This window comes from Parasteatoda tepidariorum, chromosome 4, assembly GCF_043381705.1.
Source record: "Parasteatoda tepidariorum isolate YZ-2023 chromosome 4, CAS_Ptep_4.0, whole genome shotgun sequence".
Lineage (NCBI taxonomy): Eukaryota > Metazoa > Arthropoda > Arachnida > Araneae > Theridiidae > Parasteatoda > Parasteatoda tepidariorum.
Window position 1 is genome coordinate 89167979 of NC_092207.1, and position 18248 is coordinate 89186226.

Sequence of the window (18248 nt, forward strand, 5' to 3'; positions counted from 1 at the left end):
GCAATCACAATACGAAAAATATTACGAACAAGTTTAATGTCTTAGAAATCATTACAAATGCATATTTCTCTTCAGCTCTTGAGAATCAAACATCGAATAAAATGCAGAGTTATTTCCCAACAAAAAATTGTTGTTGCTGTTTTTTTCTGTTTTTGCCTGAACCAGTTTTTTTTTCAAGTTATACGTAAGATAATAAGCAACTTGGACTCGTACCAAAAAAACAAAAGACACCTACCAATAACTCTCATTCAAAAGTAAAATGATATTTTGAACTACTGGACTGTATTTTACAGTTATATAAATTCCCAGTACCCTCTCAACTTCTTTTTTTATTCATTTGTGTACATAATAGGAAAAAGGTTGAGAAAAACAGGAGGAAAAAAGAATTTTCTCTCTAAATCTATGTTTGTTCACTGCTCTCTATATTTAGCATCACATTCTACAAACTCAAATTTTATTTTATTATTATATAGAATCGCAATCTTCAGTATTGGTAAAATCCAGGTAATCACAATACGAAAAATAAATATTACGAGCAAGTTCAATGCCTCAGAAATCATTACGAAGTACATTTCTCTTCAGCTCTTGAGAATCAAGCATCGAATAAAATGCAGCGTTATTTCCCAACAAAAGTATTTTTTTTTTTCAATTTTTGCCAGAACCAGTTTCTTTTTTCTCTAGATCTACGTAAAATAGTAAGCAACTTGGACACGTACCAAAAAGACAAAAGACACCCACCAATAACTCCCATTCTAAAATAAAATGATATTTGAACTACTGGACTGCCTTTCACCGAAATATAAATTTCCAGTCTCACCTTCTTTTCTTCCCTTTTTATCCCGAAAACGCAAGGGATACACATTTTAACTTCTTCCTGGAAAACAGGAGTAGCGAAACTAGGGATTTGTGGCCTGACTCTGGCAAGTGTCCAGAGTTCTCCAAAAGCGAATCAATATGTCTGCAGCTGGCATATAAAAGCCTTTTATCTACAGCTTTGTGGGACGCAATTAGGCTTACAATCGAGATTCACATGCATCTGTAAGCATATAGATACATCCCCGCGTCTACCGAATCTGAATATCTGCTGCTGCTGTTACCGCCCCAGCCTACTCTCCTTCAAAATGCTTCGCCCTGAAGGAAATGACCAAAGTTCTGTTCGAAGCTGGAGCTTGCCTTTTACCAGTGCTCAGAGATTTGAAAAGAATTCTTTACTATGCATTCACTTTCGGAAGCAAGGCAGGTTTATTGTTTGACTTTTGCATCTTTTGTTTTGGACTGTAATAATGTATTTTTATTGAAATAAATTTTTGGTAGAATTTTTGTCTCTGAAAATTATTCATTAAAGAAATGATCAATTCTAACATGACTTCGCATACTCAAAATGCTATTGAATAATCTTGCTTTCGGAAGCAAGGCAGATTTATTGTTTGAATTTTGTATCTTTTGTTTTGGACTGTAATAAATTATAATAATGTATTTTTATTGAAATATATTTTTGATGGAATTTCTGTCTCTGAAAATTATTCGTTGAAAAACAACCAATTTCAACATGACTTTGTATAATCAAAATGTTATTGAATAATATTGTTTTCGGAAGTAAAGCAGATTTACAATTTGACTTTTGTATCTTTTATTTTAGAATATCATAAATCATAATAATATTTTTTATTGAAATAAATTTTTGATGGCATTTCTGTCTCTGAAAATTATTCGTTAAAAAACAACCAATTTTAACATGACTTTGTATAATCAAAATGTTATTGAATAATATTGTTTTCGGAAGTAAAGCAGATTTACAATTTGACTTTTGTATATTTATTTTAGAATATCACAAATCATAATAATATTTTTTATTGAAATATTTGTAAATAAAAAATATTATTNCAATTTCAACATGACTTTGTATAATCAAAATGTTATTGAATAATATTGTTTTCGGAAGTAAAGCAGATTTACAATTTGACTTTTGTATTTTTATTTTAGAATATCACAAATCATAATAATATTTTTTATTGAAATATTTATAAATAAAAAATATTATTAATATTTTTTATTTGATGGCATTTCTGTCTCTGAAAATTGTTTGTTAAAAAATTATTCTTGAAGAGAATTATCAATTTTAACATGTCTTTGTGTAATCAAAATGCTATTGAATAATATTGTTTTCGGAATTAAAATACATTTACTATTTGATTTTGCATCTTTTGTTTTAAACTATAATAAATAATAATAATAATATATTTTTATCGAAATAAATAATTTTTTGATGAAATTTCTGTATTTGAAAATTATTGTTTTTAAGAACATGATCAATTTTAACATAGATCTTATATAATACACATATGGTGACTTGTGGCACATATAAGCAAATGGTTGAAGTATTCACAAACATAAACCTTTTTTTCTGTTTCTATAACAGTTAATATGATAATGGGACAATTAATAAAAAACTGCCTTTAAGGAAATTCTTTTTAATGATTATGCTTTTTAAAAAAAAAATTAAAATTTTTTTATATAAAAAGGCTGATAAGTCATATCATAGTTTTAAAACAAGTAGAATTTTTTACATGAGTATAAAAACTATTTTGTTAATTTTTATTTAAAAAAATGTACATATTCAAGTGTATTTTAGATCTTCAGCTTTAAAAATAAAATAATGTTCAATATTTCAGTTTTTTTACGATAACCTTATGTGTCTGAAACTTTTTCAATTGAAGACAAATATTTTTTGAACTGATTTTCAATCACATATCAAGAATAAAATGCTCAGTTTTGACAACGTAGGTTTAATAAAATGCGTGCAATTTGAACGAATAAAGAATATTCAAATATCTAGATGCATAAACTGCAAATGTTTTATCCATAGGAAATCTGTCTAGAAATATTCTAGAAATGCTCTTTCTTTTGCAAGAAAAAAGATTATGAGTACAGAAATATTAAAATTATTGATTTAGAAATTTTCTGTTGAGTGTAAATATTTAAATTTTTGTCAGTAAGTAATTCTAATACACTGCTATCAATTTTTTACATGATTATATGTGATATTAAAATAATATTTGCTCTTGATATTAAAGTAGTTGATTTTGTAGCATTTTATCGGTTTCTTATTTTTTGATTTAATTCTATATATAGTCGATTTCTCCTAGTCAAAATGCAAAGACTTGCTAATTATTTCATTGCATACATATACATTAACACTCTCTAAAAATATAATGAAATATAAAATGAAACCAAATAATAGACTCAGTACAAGCATTATGAAAGGAAATTCATTTTTACTAAAAGGAACTAATGACATAATATGAAGATGAAGGAAGAAAAACGAATTAAGTCCATGAAAGCTCATTTTTGAGAGAGAGAAAAAAGAAAATTGCTACACGGCCTAACTTCACTGTGTAATAACTCTCAAAAATAACTGATTTTCCACACGGAGAAAAAAAAATTCTGAGATAGTAAAATTACAGAACTGTATGGTAATGACAGTTCCAGTAAAAAAAATCTAATTCTTGTTAACAAAAACGAAAATATACGGTATAATATTTATTTGGAAATTTTTCCGTTCATATGGTTACCGTTTACCAAACAATTCTGGTTTTCAAAATTATAGTTCATATTACCACACATTTAGAAAAAAATATACAAAAATTATAAATAAATTGAACCGAATGTTTGGTTTTTATGCCATGGTCTAAGGTATCCTGATAAAATTACCAAATTTTACCACATTTGCCAAATTTTATCACAGATTATAAAACCATACTTTATTGTTAAATTTACCAAAATTATTTCCACTGTAGTTGGGTAAAAATTACCTAGTTTTTTTAATGTCTCCATAGGGCCGGAAACTAACCAGAACTACCATATTCTGATAGTCTTGACTATGCTTTTTTTTCTCAGTGCACATCATTGATTTGTTGAAACTTAGTAATCCTCAAAATTCAACTGATGACCATACAATCGAGTCTTCCCCCTTAATCTTCATACGCTCAGTTCATACTATAATATTTAGATATATTTACATTAAACCTAATTTATGAATACATCTTTGATATTTATTTCTAGATGTATGTCAACTTTCAAAAATACGAGCTGAAGCATCCTAATAACTGTGACCTTAACTTTATCGACATCTATGAGCAGACACTGAGTGACGACACCAGAATGGCACAGTTTTGCGGCACGGCCACTGAACCTCAAAAATCGGACGGAAACCTAGTCTATGTACGCTATTTTGCACAAGCAGAAGCAATAGATGGGAAGTTTGAAATCGTCTACACAGCATTCAGAGAATCTGGTAGAAACATCATTCATTTTATTATTGTCTATATTTCTTCTTTGAAATCTTATAACCAAAAAAAGTGTATCGAAATATTTTTAGCAATACTTTCCAGCAATAAAATTTTCAAGCAACTTAAGTTTTCAGGTCTCCAACATGTATTAAAAACTAATAATTTAACTATATACTTTAAAAAAGAGGTATAGTGTGGCTTTCATGAGAACTCTTCTAGACATCAGTCTCGCGTCGTGGCGAGTACCGTGGTTACGAGGAAAAGTCACTTCAAATAGGGGTGTGGGGTGAATAGTTTTGTCTTGATCTTGACATAGGTCAGCGTGAGTAAACCAATCGACACCTTCGTTCCTCCATTTCACCCCCCATTAAAAATGTGCTCTGACTTGTTACCATAGCAGCAGACAGTCCCAGAATTTTAGTCTGCAGGAGTTCTCCTCAAAGCCGTACAATATATAATAGTATTTGCAGAATATTTAGATATTTTCCTTGTTATTACAGCAATAGTTGTAATTAGGGATATTTGCATACAAATATCCCTAAAAATATTATATTTTCGCTTAAAAACAGGCTTATTAGTGAAACAGGTTGGTTCTATTCAAAGAAGAAATTCATTGGAACTTATACATAATTATCATGTAATTAGCAATTATTATGTAATATGTAATTAACAACTGCGTGTATTACAACCAGAAGCAGAAATAAACCAGTCTATCGTTGTGACTTCCCTCACTTTGAGACCAATATTTAACCCTTTATAGGGCTATTTTTTTCTACTAATGCTATCTTAAAATGTTTCTGTGATTGAAGCTGATTTATAAAAAGAAAGCCATTTAGCTTATTAACTAAAATTATTTTGATTTTTAAGACCTTCTTTTGGAAGGAAAGGAATTAGATTTTAAAAATTGTACCTCTTCTAAGGAATCAGTCATAAACTTAAACTTCTAGGATTATAAATAACCGAATTATAAATGTAAATAATTCTAATGAGAAATGATCAAATGAAAGAACGCATAACATACAAGAGAATATAATTCCCCAGTGTCCATCTCTTTTCTTTGCCCCACGCTAACCCTTACTCCCACCCACATTTTTGTAAGCAAGTCCGACCTTGATTGGTTTTTTATTTATTTATTTATTGTTATTGCTTGTGTTTTCAAATTTTTTTCTTTAAGTTTTTCTTCCACATTTTTATTATGTCGTAACAGACTTCGTGATAAAAAAAAATGGTTGTGCAAATATTTTTTTTGCATAGGTTAAAAGAAAAATTTAGGTTTGTACGTCAGTTAACAAATATGTTATATCAAAAATAGGCAAAAGATTGAACTCGCAATTTCTATTTGGCTTAACTTCGCATAACCGTCGTTATCCGACATCTTTGGACCAAAATTAAAACGCACCAATATTAATTGGACTTTTAAAAGTGTCAAAAGAGAAATTTTAGAGTTTAACTATACTTCAATACTTTTTTTTTAAAATAAAAAGTATATGATTATATTAATTTATTCACTCACAAAAAAAATTTCCTCTCTAGTCTTTTTAATTAATTATTTGATGTAATTTACATCTAAATCATATCATGTCATCATAAGATTATATCAAATCAAACTTGAGTTTAAAACATGATTATAACTTTGAAAGCGGATATCATGCATTTCCTGGGTTCTTCTACTAACAAGGAAAAATATTTGTGAAATAACATTACAATTTGGGTCATTTAAGTGTAATTTCATAATGTTGACTTGCAAATTTAGACAAAGTTCTCTCTGTTTGGACTCAATTTTAAAACAGTCTAAATATTTCTTTAACGCATATTCTTCCTTGAATGTCCTTTTAATAAAAACTGTTCTGTTCTGTTTAGATAAATGCATACCAACAGAATTCAGCTGTGACGATGGCACATGCATAGACATATCTCTAAAATGTAACAAAATGTTCAACTGTAAATATCGATATGACGAAGATGCAGCTCTGTGCACTCCTGGTAAGCGAATACTCTCACTTCTTTCCGATATTTACATAAAAAATAAATAATGAATCAATTAAGAAGAATACAATTCTGTACAGTTTAACCCTAATTAAAAAGCTTTATATTGAAGCAATTACAATTTCACAGTCAGAAAAAAAAACAAATCTTCTCAGACAATTTGGAGGATGACAGTTTTACCACAATTACATTATCTGTATTTACCACAACAAACTGCATAGTAAAACGAACTCGAACGGTTTTGTTTTCTATCCTTTAGACGAAATTATGTGGTTCAGTATAAACAAAAAGTACGTGATTTGTTATTAAAAACAAAAAGGTCCATCAAGTATCTTCTTTGAAGGAAAAAAAACTCGTCGAACTTCCAATGAATTCTCGAATACCTCGTTTCCTATTGTTTATAGAGAATCGGTTTATAAGGATTTAGTTGTCAAAATAGGCACTAAGGTAGTGATTGTTCGGCTGTCAACGATAGCTCCTTCTCTCTCTCTCTCTTTCTTCTTCTTTTTCTTTTAAGTTATCATTGTGTGCTGTTAAAAAAAGTCGCAAATTCGCTTCGCAAGCTAAGGCGTAGAGTTTTTAAAAAGTGGTGCGAGGTAAGCTAAAAATAATTGCAGATTTGTTATTTTTGCCAAAAAACACAAATTTTTATCTGAAGAACTATTTTCATGTTTTACAGTGAATAAGGCGGTTTCAGTGAAGATAATTTTGAATCATATTAAAAATTGCTGTCATAGAAAAAAGAGAAAAGAGTATAAAAAATAGTCTTTGGGGAAAATGCCATTGTATACGATCGTGTATCTAACTAACTAGCTAACTAACTCCCTGGTATTACAGTCCATGTTGGACCATGGCCTCACTAACAATTTTCCTCCTAAGTCGCCTGTCTCAAGCTCTTTGTTTCCAGTTTCGGACTTTTAGAGTCTTAAGGTCTTTTTCCACCTCGTCAAACCATCTCTTGACCGGCCTTCCTCTTTTCCTTTGGCCTTGGCACTGCCTCTTGAATATCTTCTTAGTGCCTCTGTTTTCCTCCATTCTCTCAAGGTGTCCTAGCCATTGAATTCTCCTTGCTTTTACATAATTTATTATATCTTTTTCTTTAAATAGTCTTGCAATTTCAAAATTGTATCGTCTTCTCCACAGATCACCCTCTTTGATAGGTCCAAAAATAGTTCTAAGAATTTTTCTTTCCCAGGTAATCGGCATTTTTTCTTGTTTCTGGGTTGGCGTCCACGTCTCTGATCCATAGATAACGGTTGGTAATAACGGTGTATCTATAAAATATATTATGACGGTAAGCTGTCATAAGACAATTTCGTATCATACGACAGCTAACAAAATTTTGGCTTCGCAAACAAGTTTATGAAAAATACTTTCAAAAATACCAGCCTCTTCAAAAATAAAAGGTGACTTCAGTGAATCTTCAACTATCAACTATCTTCCCTAATGAAACGCTAATGCCACTCATGTAGGGTTCACTTATTGAACCATGGCATAGTGAACCATGGCATTAACTCACAACGCTAATGCCATGGTTCACTTATTTTTACTCGAACCACCATTCAGAACCGGTTGTCTACGGTTAAATTTATTGGAATTCCTAAAAATTGTTTGTGTTCCTGAAATCATGTGCAACCTAAACTCATGTTGATTTTAAAATTATCATTGCAGAATGAACGTTGACGGAGAGGGTGTTAGGAATTGTATAAACTACATGATTTTTATTGGATTATATGAAACATTTATTTTAATTTAAAGTTTGGTTAAATTTTATTTTTGTAGATGTTTATGCACTATTTTATCTAGAAAATATTGCACCCAAAAAGAATTAGGCAAACATTGCATGAAATTTGCAGAAAATAATAAGCATATATAAGCACTGTTTCAGCATTGCATTTCGTACAACCTGCAATTTCACAACACTTCCACCCGACTAGTATTTCCTATTTTACGATTTCGACTAAATTACAAAATTTAAAATTAACAATTTATGTCTTGGGGGAAAAAAACCCTGAACATGGACAAGCTGTGATATCAATCCAATTTTTAATGCATTTTTATAACTCTTTAGATTTAATACCAACGCCGAGGTACAAAAAGCGCTACCGCACTTGCGCAATCAATTTAAGAGATTTATCGTGTTAACGTCTTACAAAAGAATCCTCTGAAGTCTCGGGCAAGATTTCTCTTCAGACAAGTCCGTTACAGTAGAAAACGCTGGCAATAAAAATTTTCCCTGAACATCGAAGAGCATTTCCTGGTTATTTTCCTGAACTTTCTACATAAATTTCATTAAATGTGAGCGATTCTTTCGTAATTTTGCGAATTTTATGAACAATTGTATAATAGTTTAAAACAATTTTTAACTCAGTAAATAACTTCACTCTTCATTGAAATAGAAAGCAGTGCTGACAGGATATTGAAATAGTTCTTTTTTTCCTTTTAGCAATGACAGCGAGCAGGATGCTAACTTCAGAACATATGATCACGATACTAATAGTCTTCTTCGCTTTAGTGGTAGCCATGTGTGCTTCTATAGTGATAACATGTTACAACAAAGTCAAAGATCGGCGTGAAAAGAAGAGAGAATACAAATTGCGGCGCTCTAAAGAAGTGTCCGTAGATGGTGAAATGGATAGAGTTCTCGCTAATATGGATCCAAATCTAGAGGCAGCATTGGCAGCTCAAGCGGCTGAAATTGGTGCAGCAAGAAGAAAAGTTCCACCTAGGTGGATGGACGAAGAAGAATCAAATGGGTGTTATGTTCCAGAGGTAATAATATTTTATGTGATTTTTTTTATCACAAAAATATGCTATTTAGTTTAAATTTTATAACCATAAAAAATTGACTTTAATTATACAATACTACTCAAATGATCGAATTCATATAACCAGTCATCTTACGATAGGAGATTGTTTAAAAATCCAAAATTCTTTTGAACGAACCAAAAATGATTTCAAAACAGCTTAGGCAAAAGATTGATCACGTCTTTCTTTCGATATGTCTATCTGAAAGGAGTGAAATGATGGAAGCAGACACAGTTTTTATTATCTAATTTTGCAATGGCATAGAAAAATCAACAGTGATTCACAGTATTTTATCGAAATTCTATGGTTTCCTCACATGACTGGGAACTAGACCACTGAAATGAATGACAAAAACACAAAACGAACGCACATGAATGTTTCTTTTATTCTAAAAACAGGTTTTTATTATAGATGGTTTTAAAATGGCATCGAAGTAAAAGAAGTCCGATTTGCGGTAATCAAAGTTTTGCAAAAAGCATTTATGCAAACGGTCAATTTTTAAAGAGCCTGTTGTTAAACTCAAGTTTTCATTAAGGCCGATTTTAAAATACTATCGAAATACAAGACATCCGATTTTACAACCGTCGATGAACAGCCGATCCAATTTTTCAGTTTACGACTGCTAATATTCAATCCCGAAGCCTTGTAATTTTGAACCTAATCCAGAAGACAAGGGAACTCCTGGATCAAGTATTGGGAGAAATTTGCCTTCGTGGGGGACTTTTTGATGGAACTAATCCGCATTTCCTTACATGGAGAGGAAAACAACGTAAACCTCCCACGGTTAGCCTAACGATAAGGGGATTCTAATCCATGATCAATCTACCATGGAAGATATTTTACGATAGCACTGTGGTAGGTGCGAGAAGGGTGAGGAATTCTTATTCTTATCGACCAGCCAACACTGGAATTCGAACCCGGTTGAAAGGCGAGTGCTCTACCCCCTGTGCCACCACGGTTCTGAGAAATCTGATTTGCAGTAATCGAAGTTTTGAAAACATTATTACAGCAACAGCCCATTTTAAAGAGTCTGTTGGCCAGAGTTGACATGAAAGCTGTTTTTCGAAGCTCTGTCGCCAAGAAAAATAAAACAACCATAGTTTAAGTGCCTTACGCTTGAAGCAATGCGATGATTTTAAACTATGTGTACAATCTTGGCGTGAAGAATTACCTTGGCTTCAGAACAGACAAATAACTTAAATATTTTAAAAAGTTGTTAAACTTTATTTAAAAATTGGTGACATTTTCCTACCTAGATGAAAATTTAAAAAAATTACTGCCATATTCTCAGTTTTTGCAAATTTTTATGAACCTAGGTAATGCAGCATTGAAGTAAATTTTTAAATATTAAGAAATTAGACAACGAACGCTTTTCATTTTAACAAAACTCTGGCTTTTCTCCATATTGACGTTTTGAACCCTTTTCAACGTTTGAGCACACTCATCACTGGTTTTTGATAGGCTAAACTTGAGCAAACAGTCATGAGTAACAGTTGAAGACTCACAACAATTATAAAAATAGCATATTATTCTCAAAAATGCATCATTTCATATTACGACGGAACCTTCGAAAAACAACCTTAAAGCAATCTAGCAATCAACGGTTGACAATATACGGTTGACAACACGGGCGAAATTGCACACCGATCAACTATACTTGGCAGACGAAAAGCTAGTTAGGGCTAGTTAGGCTTTAAGCCACCACGAAGAATAGAGCCTGAATACTTCACAATGACAGCTCTGTGGTATAACTACTATGCCATCACTGTTCATTACCATTTTTTTTTCTTTTCGTTTAGACACCTTGTTTGTTATTAAATAGAAAGAGAATTAACCAAATCAAAAATCCAAATTATTTTGAAAGTTTCAAATCAATGAACAGAGACATTATTAAATGTCTTTCATTTCTCCTAACTCTGATTAATAATATCTGATGATAATGTAAATTTTTTATCTTGCAGGTGGACTTAAGTATATTTCATAAAAGCCCTAATGGTGGACACATAATTTGCAGGGATCGGGAGAATAATACTGGAGATGGTATTCACATCATTAGCAATTCTTTCCCGGACGGCATTAACCCTATGTGCAAGGAACATGGCTGCCAGAGGAGAGGCAGCTTCTCGCCACCACTGCCTCCCCCTCCACCCCCTCCTCATGTACGTCGCACACCCATGGAGCATCACCACGACAATCTTGTATGCCAAAAACACAACACTTATCGCTCATACCTGGCTGAAGAGGACGAACCAGACGATGTTGAACAGACATCTGTAAAAGCAGCAACTGTGCCTTTGTCCCTGCCTTCGAAGTTTCGGGCCGAGGCAATAGTCGACGAGGGACTCGACTCCAGTCGGCCACCAAGCTTCGACAGTACGAGGTCAGCCCCAGACGTCATAGTGCACCGTTGATGAGAACCCCATATCAATTAACGTGAGATAAATTATAACTAAACTGAATATATTTGTACGCATAAAACCTAAGATGTCTTGAGCATTATTGCATCGCAACTTGCAGGGACTGAATTGACAAGAAATGGCGCAATCGAGGAGTTTAGGAAATTCGACATTCCAAAGTAGCAACCTTTCTTCCGATGTTCTTTTCTCCGACTATTCATGCTGTAGCATTTTTTGCTTGAATATTTGGACAGACACTAACAAAGCAGTTAGTCGAGGTAAGGGGTGGGCCCCATCTAACCGGCCTCTGACAACCACGGCCACTCTAGTTTGTAATAACAAGGCATTGAAAAAAATGATGAGAATGCCTAACTCAATCAAAACTTTCATTTCATACTTCTTAAATATCTTCTATTTCAATAAATTATAGCTACTGCAAATAAAATTAGTCCTCAGTTACTCATAGTTAACTAAATTTCAGAACGAATTTACAAGTTCAATGAATTTATTAAGAAGTTCGTTGAAAGCTTAGAATAAGCACGTTACTTTAAAGCCTAGTTGTGATTTATTAGCTTTTTTAAGAAGTGATATTTCAAGGCTAAACCTCAATAGTACTTTTTTTATATATAACTCGTAATTTTATGAGAAAGATTTTAAGCCTTTCTTTAAGAGTAAGGACAATGAGTATTTAACAAATATCAGGGGAAGAATATATAACTTTTGAAAGCTTTATTCTCATAATAGTTAACTTTTCATTTCATTGAATGTATGCAGCAGACTATTGTATATTAAACTAGTGATAAACCATTTTTACTATCAGTTATAAAAAACAATCTATAAGCTGAAGTCATTTGAATTTTTGCTCAGGTTCCATATAGGAATAACAAAACAATCATTAAATATCTCATGGGAGAATTGTAGCTTAGGGACATAGAATTTCTCATGTTAACATTGATAAGCTCGTATGACGTGATTTACCCTATGAAAGCATTAGTTAAACTTTTATAAATAGAATAAATGAATAGAATTAATTAGGTGAGTTCTTAGCTTATACTATGAAACTATCAAAAAATGGAAGAAGCTGTAACTCAGAGGTGTGCCGTGGATTCTCAAAAAATTCCCAAACAACGAGTGATTTGTTTACTTTTTGCTAACATCTAGCCCACCCCACCGATTAGCAATAAACTGCTTTTACAATGCCAAAGATTTGAAAAATGGTGCTACTATCTAATTAAATGACAAAACACTGAACATATAGAGCAGATGTAAAAAAATTATCTACTATCGATAGATGCTTTTGAACTTTATTCCTTGTTTTTAATCAAGTTATTAAAATTAATCCTGCTCAAATAAAACTTTTGAGTTCCATTTGGTGCAAACATTATCTTAGTTCTTCATTTTCCACCACAGCAAGAACTAAAAGTCAGGCAGTGTCTTCCACTCAGTGAACTAACAAGTATTAAAACTTCAACAATGAACTAATAAATAAAAAATACTTATTGTTTTCTCCCAGTTTTCATCAAGTTGGTTTAGTTTTTGGAATCATGTTTGCTTATGGCCTGTTTTATGAAGATGGAAAACTTGAAGGTCTCTGAAGTATTTTAGGATAACAAACGAATATAACTGTATAAATGATAAGATGCAAAGGCTGATCGTATTTCTAACAAATTTTTTACAGGAGACAGAACTTATCCTGTTGGTCAAAGTTCTCATCCTTTTTGGACTGCCAGAATTCTATGTACAAAACAAGATTCATAGAGAATTAGATCATACTTTTATATATATGACATCTTAGCTTGTTTATCGATGAAATTCTCTTCTGTGTTTACCTTTAAGTTCAACGTCAAGAAATACTAAATTTAAAGGAAAATATTGTTCATTATTATGTTTATAAGCATTGTTTACTATTTTAAATTCTATAGATCAATATAATTTTCATAAGAAAATGTAAAGAACTAAATAAATTTCAATCTACTACCTTGTATCAAAAAAGATTAAAATAATGATTTTAAACAAATCGACTTTATCGTCTTTCTAGCATAAAATAAACAAACCTTTAATACTCTATGCTATTAGAAATGTTAGATTGCTTTGAAACACGAAATCGTTCATAATTGTTGCAGCTATGATCATGTTATTTGGTGAACAAAATATCGTTCATATCTGTTGCAACCATTTTAATGTACCATTATAACGTTATTTGGTAACCATGATATCGGCTATATTAGCTGCTACCATTATAATGTTCCGGTATGAATCAAGATATCACTCATTTTTGCTGCAAAAGTTATAATGTCCCAATATGAACCATGGTATTGTTTATACATGCTGTAATCATTATAATGTGTCAATATAAACCATGATTTCATTCATATTTTGCAGTAAACATTATAATGTACCAATATGAACCATGATATCGTTCATATTTGTTGCAACCATTATAATATGATACATTTAATCATTTTATCGTACAAATTTATTCTTATTGAACTTGTTTACACGATTAGATTGCGCGACTTGAATGGAAATATGGTTTAGAGTAAGATCAGATTGAGGTTAAAGAAACTTTAAATGATCTTGTGGTTCAGTGCACTTATTTCATGTATTAACTTTGAGCCTGTTTATCTGATAGTTCCTACACCTTTGTCGAGACGGCTATTGCATAATTCTAAGCGGATTATTAAAAATGTTCAGCACAACTTTTTTTAATTAAATTCAATAGATTTCACTTACAAAACATTTTAAACGGTAAAAATTTCAGTATTAACAATGACCTCGAATCGCACACGGTCGAGTTTTTTTCTTCTTGATAACGTTACCAGAAATATGGCAAAAAGCCATCGAACAGAAGAAAGACATTTGACAGATTAAAAATCATTTTTTAATAAAAAATTTGAGTTTTATTTCACACTTGTTGTAGTCGTAGACCATTAAGGCGAGGGGTGCTACTGTTCTTGTTTACCAGTAGCGCCATCTACGCCCAAGAATTCGACTTCTGCCGCACCCATACGTCACACCCGTTTATAGGGTGGACTCATTTATACATCAATTAGTTTATCCGCAGATCGTAATTTTGACCTGAACCAAAAAATGAACAATCTATCTCCAATTCAGTAGGCCCAGGGGTTATGGGAACATGGAGGATTATTTCACACTTAAAAACCGAAATTACTTTCTTGTCAAACCAATATATAAAACTTAACAGCAACATTAAAAGTGCATATTTATAAAATAGAAAGAGTGTTCCGCGATCATCACCTTAACATATATACTAAAAATAAATGTCGAAAATTAAATCAATCTTTAAAGGGTACATTTTGACGTAAATCGGACACAGGTGGTCCTTTTTGTATATTTTTTTCTGACTCTCTAACTACGAACAAAAATATATTTTAGTATTTTTTAACTATAAAATAACAGTCTAATAGTTACTAAAAAGTCTGTTAGGTTATCGGAATTACATTTATACTAAAATATAAAATCCAAAAAAATTAGTTTTAATATTTTTTCATTCATATTCAAAAATTTAGCCATAATTCTTTTTGCAAATTAGCAAAATTTCAATGATGAATAACTGTTTCTCTTAGATTTAAATAACTTCAAATAAGTGAACATTCGGAAAATTATCGTTTGGAAGAGAGCCGTATTTGGAAGATTTCACTAACACGCAGAAAAAGACAACCGTGTTTCATACTGCATTTCATAACCATAAAGTATTGAAATGTTAAATGCAATATTTTCCACTTATTTTTACCTAATTTGATACAAAATAACAAATAAAGTATGAAAATATGTTTAATAAAAATTCTCCGTCAAAGGGTCATGTCCATACTTTTTTTGACAAATGCTCTAAAAATAAGCATTAAGGGTGATGATTGTGGAACACCCCGCATGCTCAGGTAGCAGCTTCAATGCCATAAACTAAAGCTTCCTACACTTAGGGCCACGGAAAATGCATCTTATAACCGATTTTCCATAAAAGCCTATTTTACATACACTTCACGTCTGTGAAGTAAGTTATTTTCTATTATGTCCATTTTGAGCATGTATAAAAGAAAACTAGTAAAAATGGGTCATGAGGTATAGAAATTTAAAAAGCTCTGCTTTTAATGGTTATATGACATCGAAATCACTCTTTATTGAAATAAAATATCATATAATTAAGAATAACAATTTTTTTCTGCTTAATTTCTTCAGCACAATATATTTTCATTTTCTTTCATAAATTTGTATAGGCTCACTAATTTCAGAATATGCAGAGCATTGCATAAACATCCCAACATTATAATCCCAAAGAGTCTCATAATTATTACCATATTCAATTTTACTTTACAGATTTTAAGTGTAAGCGAGGTGTGTAATTGTAATACATTTTATTTAAGAGGGAATGTTGCGATGAATGCCCGTTATAGATGTTAATTCCTTAAGTTAGACAGAAAAAACACAGCGTTTAACTTGAGAAATAGGACTTTTAACTCTCGAAATATGGCAGGCTAGTAACCAAAATCTAAAAAATATCCTCTTAATAGTAGTGGTCGAATGTTTGGCTCCCCTTACATTTTTATTTTCTGAAACTATTAGTGAATAGTGAATTGTTTTACACAAAATATGAAAATTATTTATTTTGTTACGTTTATACAAAAAAGTATTTTTTTTAATCTACATTATGTTGAAAATTCACTTTAAATTACAACAGTTACTTTAGTACAACGTTGATACAAGTAAATGATTAAAAAATCAAAGCAAAATGATTAGTTATTACAGGAAAAATACAAATGAATGGAAGTTTTTGTACCCTCTTGGGCCACTTCTAGTGCGAATGCGGTCGAGCATTGAAGCATACAAGTCCCTTATGAGGTCCAGCGGCCTCTCGTTCCACAATTGTGTAAAAATACCTCTAAATAGACTGAACTCGGAAGTTGTACAACTTGCCATCCCAAGTGGTCCCAGATATGCTTGTTCAGGGATAAACCTGGAGAGAAAGCAGGCCAGGGAAGGGTGGTAATGTGACAAAGGCATTCCTGTGACACCCTTGCTGTATGTGGTTGCGAACATTGTCTTGTTGAAAAATAGCTTCTGAATATCCTGTTTCTCATGAATATCAACACACGAGACTTCAGTATATCTCGATTATACCGTTGAGCTGATTTGGATCCGTGGATCATTAGGATAACTAAAGGTGTGTCGTATGCTTTGATACCCCATACCATCACTCCTGTTGTAGAAATCGTGTAGATCAGCATCACCGAAACATCTGTATGCTGTATCTAATCATACATCCATGCTACTGTACAGCATGGGCAGGATTTAGGCGTTCACCACGTGGCTTCCCCACTCGTACTTGATGGTCATGACTGCCCATGCTGTACAGCTGGTGTGATAGTATGGAGTGGCAATCGCATACGACACATTATTACCCCTTATCCATGGCGTCATAACAGCCCATTGGTATGTATACTCGTATAACTTCCTTCAACCACATGTGTTACCACACATTTCAGAGTTCTAAGGAGCCATTTTTCAACAAGACAATGCTCGATCATACACAACAAGGTTGTCTCAGAAATGCCTCCGCCACGTTAATACCCTTCCATGGCCTGCTCTTGGTCCCAGATTTGTCACCGAACGAGCATATCTCAGAGCACTTGGGACAGCAAGTTGAATAACTTCCGTGATGAGTCGATTTAGCGGCGTTTTTACAGCAACTGTCGAACTAGGTATTGCAGGTCATCTTAAGGGACTTGTAGGCTTCACTGTTCGACGGTACCGCATCCTGCATAAGTGCTGGAGGTGGTTAAAGAAGGTAACTAAAACCTCCATTCATTTGTATTTTCCATGCCATAAATGATCATTTTGCTTTGATTTTTTATCCACTTACTTACATTAACGTTGTACAAAATTTCATTTCCTTCTGACAACTCTCTCTAGGTGCGCTAATCTTTACAGCAATGAGTGTATATAACCACAAAATAGCAAATTTAGGATTTAATGATTAATTCATAAATTACACATGTCAAATACTTAAAAAATAAGGTTTAATGTATCTAGAAAACAATCTTGTCTCTGAATAAGTTTATCTATAAAAAAAGTGTTAATAAGTTTATCTATAAATAATTTCTAAGTTTTTTTTTTTTTCGTTAAAAAGTTCATTAAACACCTTGATTTCTCTGTATTGTTAATAATTATAATAGAAAGCAAATTTAAGAAAAGTAATCCTATTGTTTAAAGTGACTAATAAAGTAGGAAAAATTTAATTTGTTCTTAATTGCCATTTCCTCAAAAAGCCCTTTTACCATAAGGTACGTTAACTTTGCTGCACTGGAAGTAACCAGAAGGAAAAACAGCTTTTACAGAAGAAAAATTACAAACATATTAAAATTCAACATCCACTTGATTACAACAGCTTAACAATTGTGATTGCAGCAGATTTAAACAGCTTAACGTAAGTAACAGAGAGTAACATAAAAAGAAAAAGTTACTTCCTGAATAACTTTTGATCTAATGACTGGATTTTCACGGCAAAAAAAACGTAATTTAATCTGGTTCGAGTGTAGGAATGTAAATGATAGATCAAAAAATACATAAACGTTATGAAAAAATTATCTTACAATTTAAAATTTATTCAAATATTAACTAAATAAGCGAAATAATTAATAATTGTAAAGAAATTATTTTTTACGTGGAATTAGTAATGCCTAAAAAAATTTATAATTCAGACAAAAATAGTTCAATTCTCTTAAACAGTTACAAAGATATGACAAAATATTCA

General features: G+C 31.8%; 1 protein-coding gene across 2 annotated transcripts in view; it reads left to right on the forward strand.

Moving 5' to 3' along the window:
- Window positions 1-13496, forward strand: part of LOC107456457 (neuropilin and tolloid-like protein 2) — a 330240-nt gene extending 316744 nt beyond the window's left edge. For both annotated transcript variants that reach the window (XM_043042842.2, XM_071180165.1), the window contains exons 9-12: window positions 4063-4294; window positions 6150-6272; window positions 8722-9047; window positions 11045-13496. In XM_043042842.2, the coding sequence (XP_042898776.1) occupies window positions 4063-4294; window positions 6150-6272; window positions 8722-9047; window positions 11045-11494 (1131 nt within the window). In that variant the 3' untranslated portion in view covers window positions 11495-13496. The remainder of the gene's footprint in view (window positions 1-4062; window positions 4295-6149; window positions 6273-8721; window positions 9048-11044) is intronic.
- Window positions 13497-18248: the final 4752 nt, after the last annotated feature.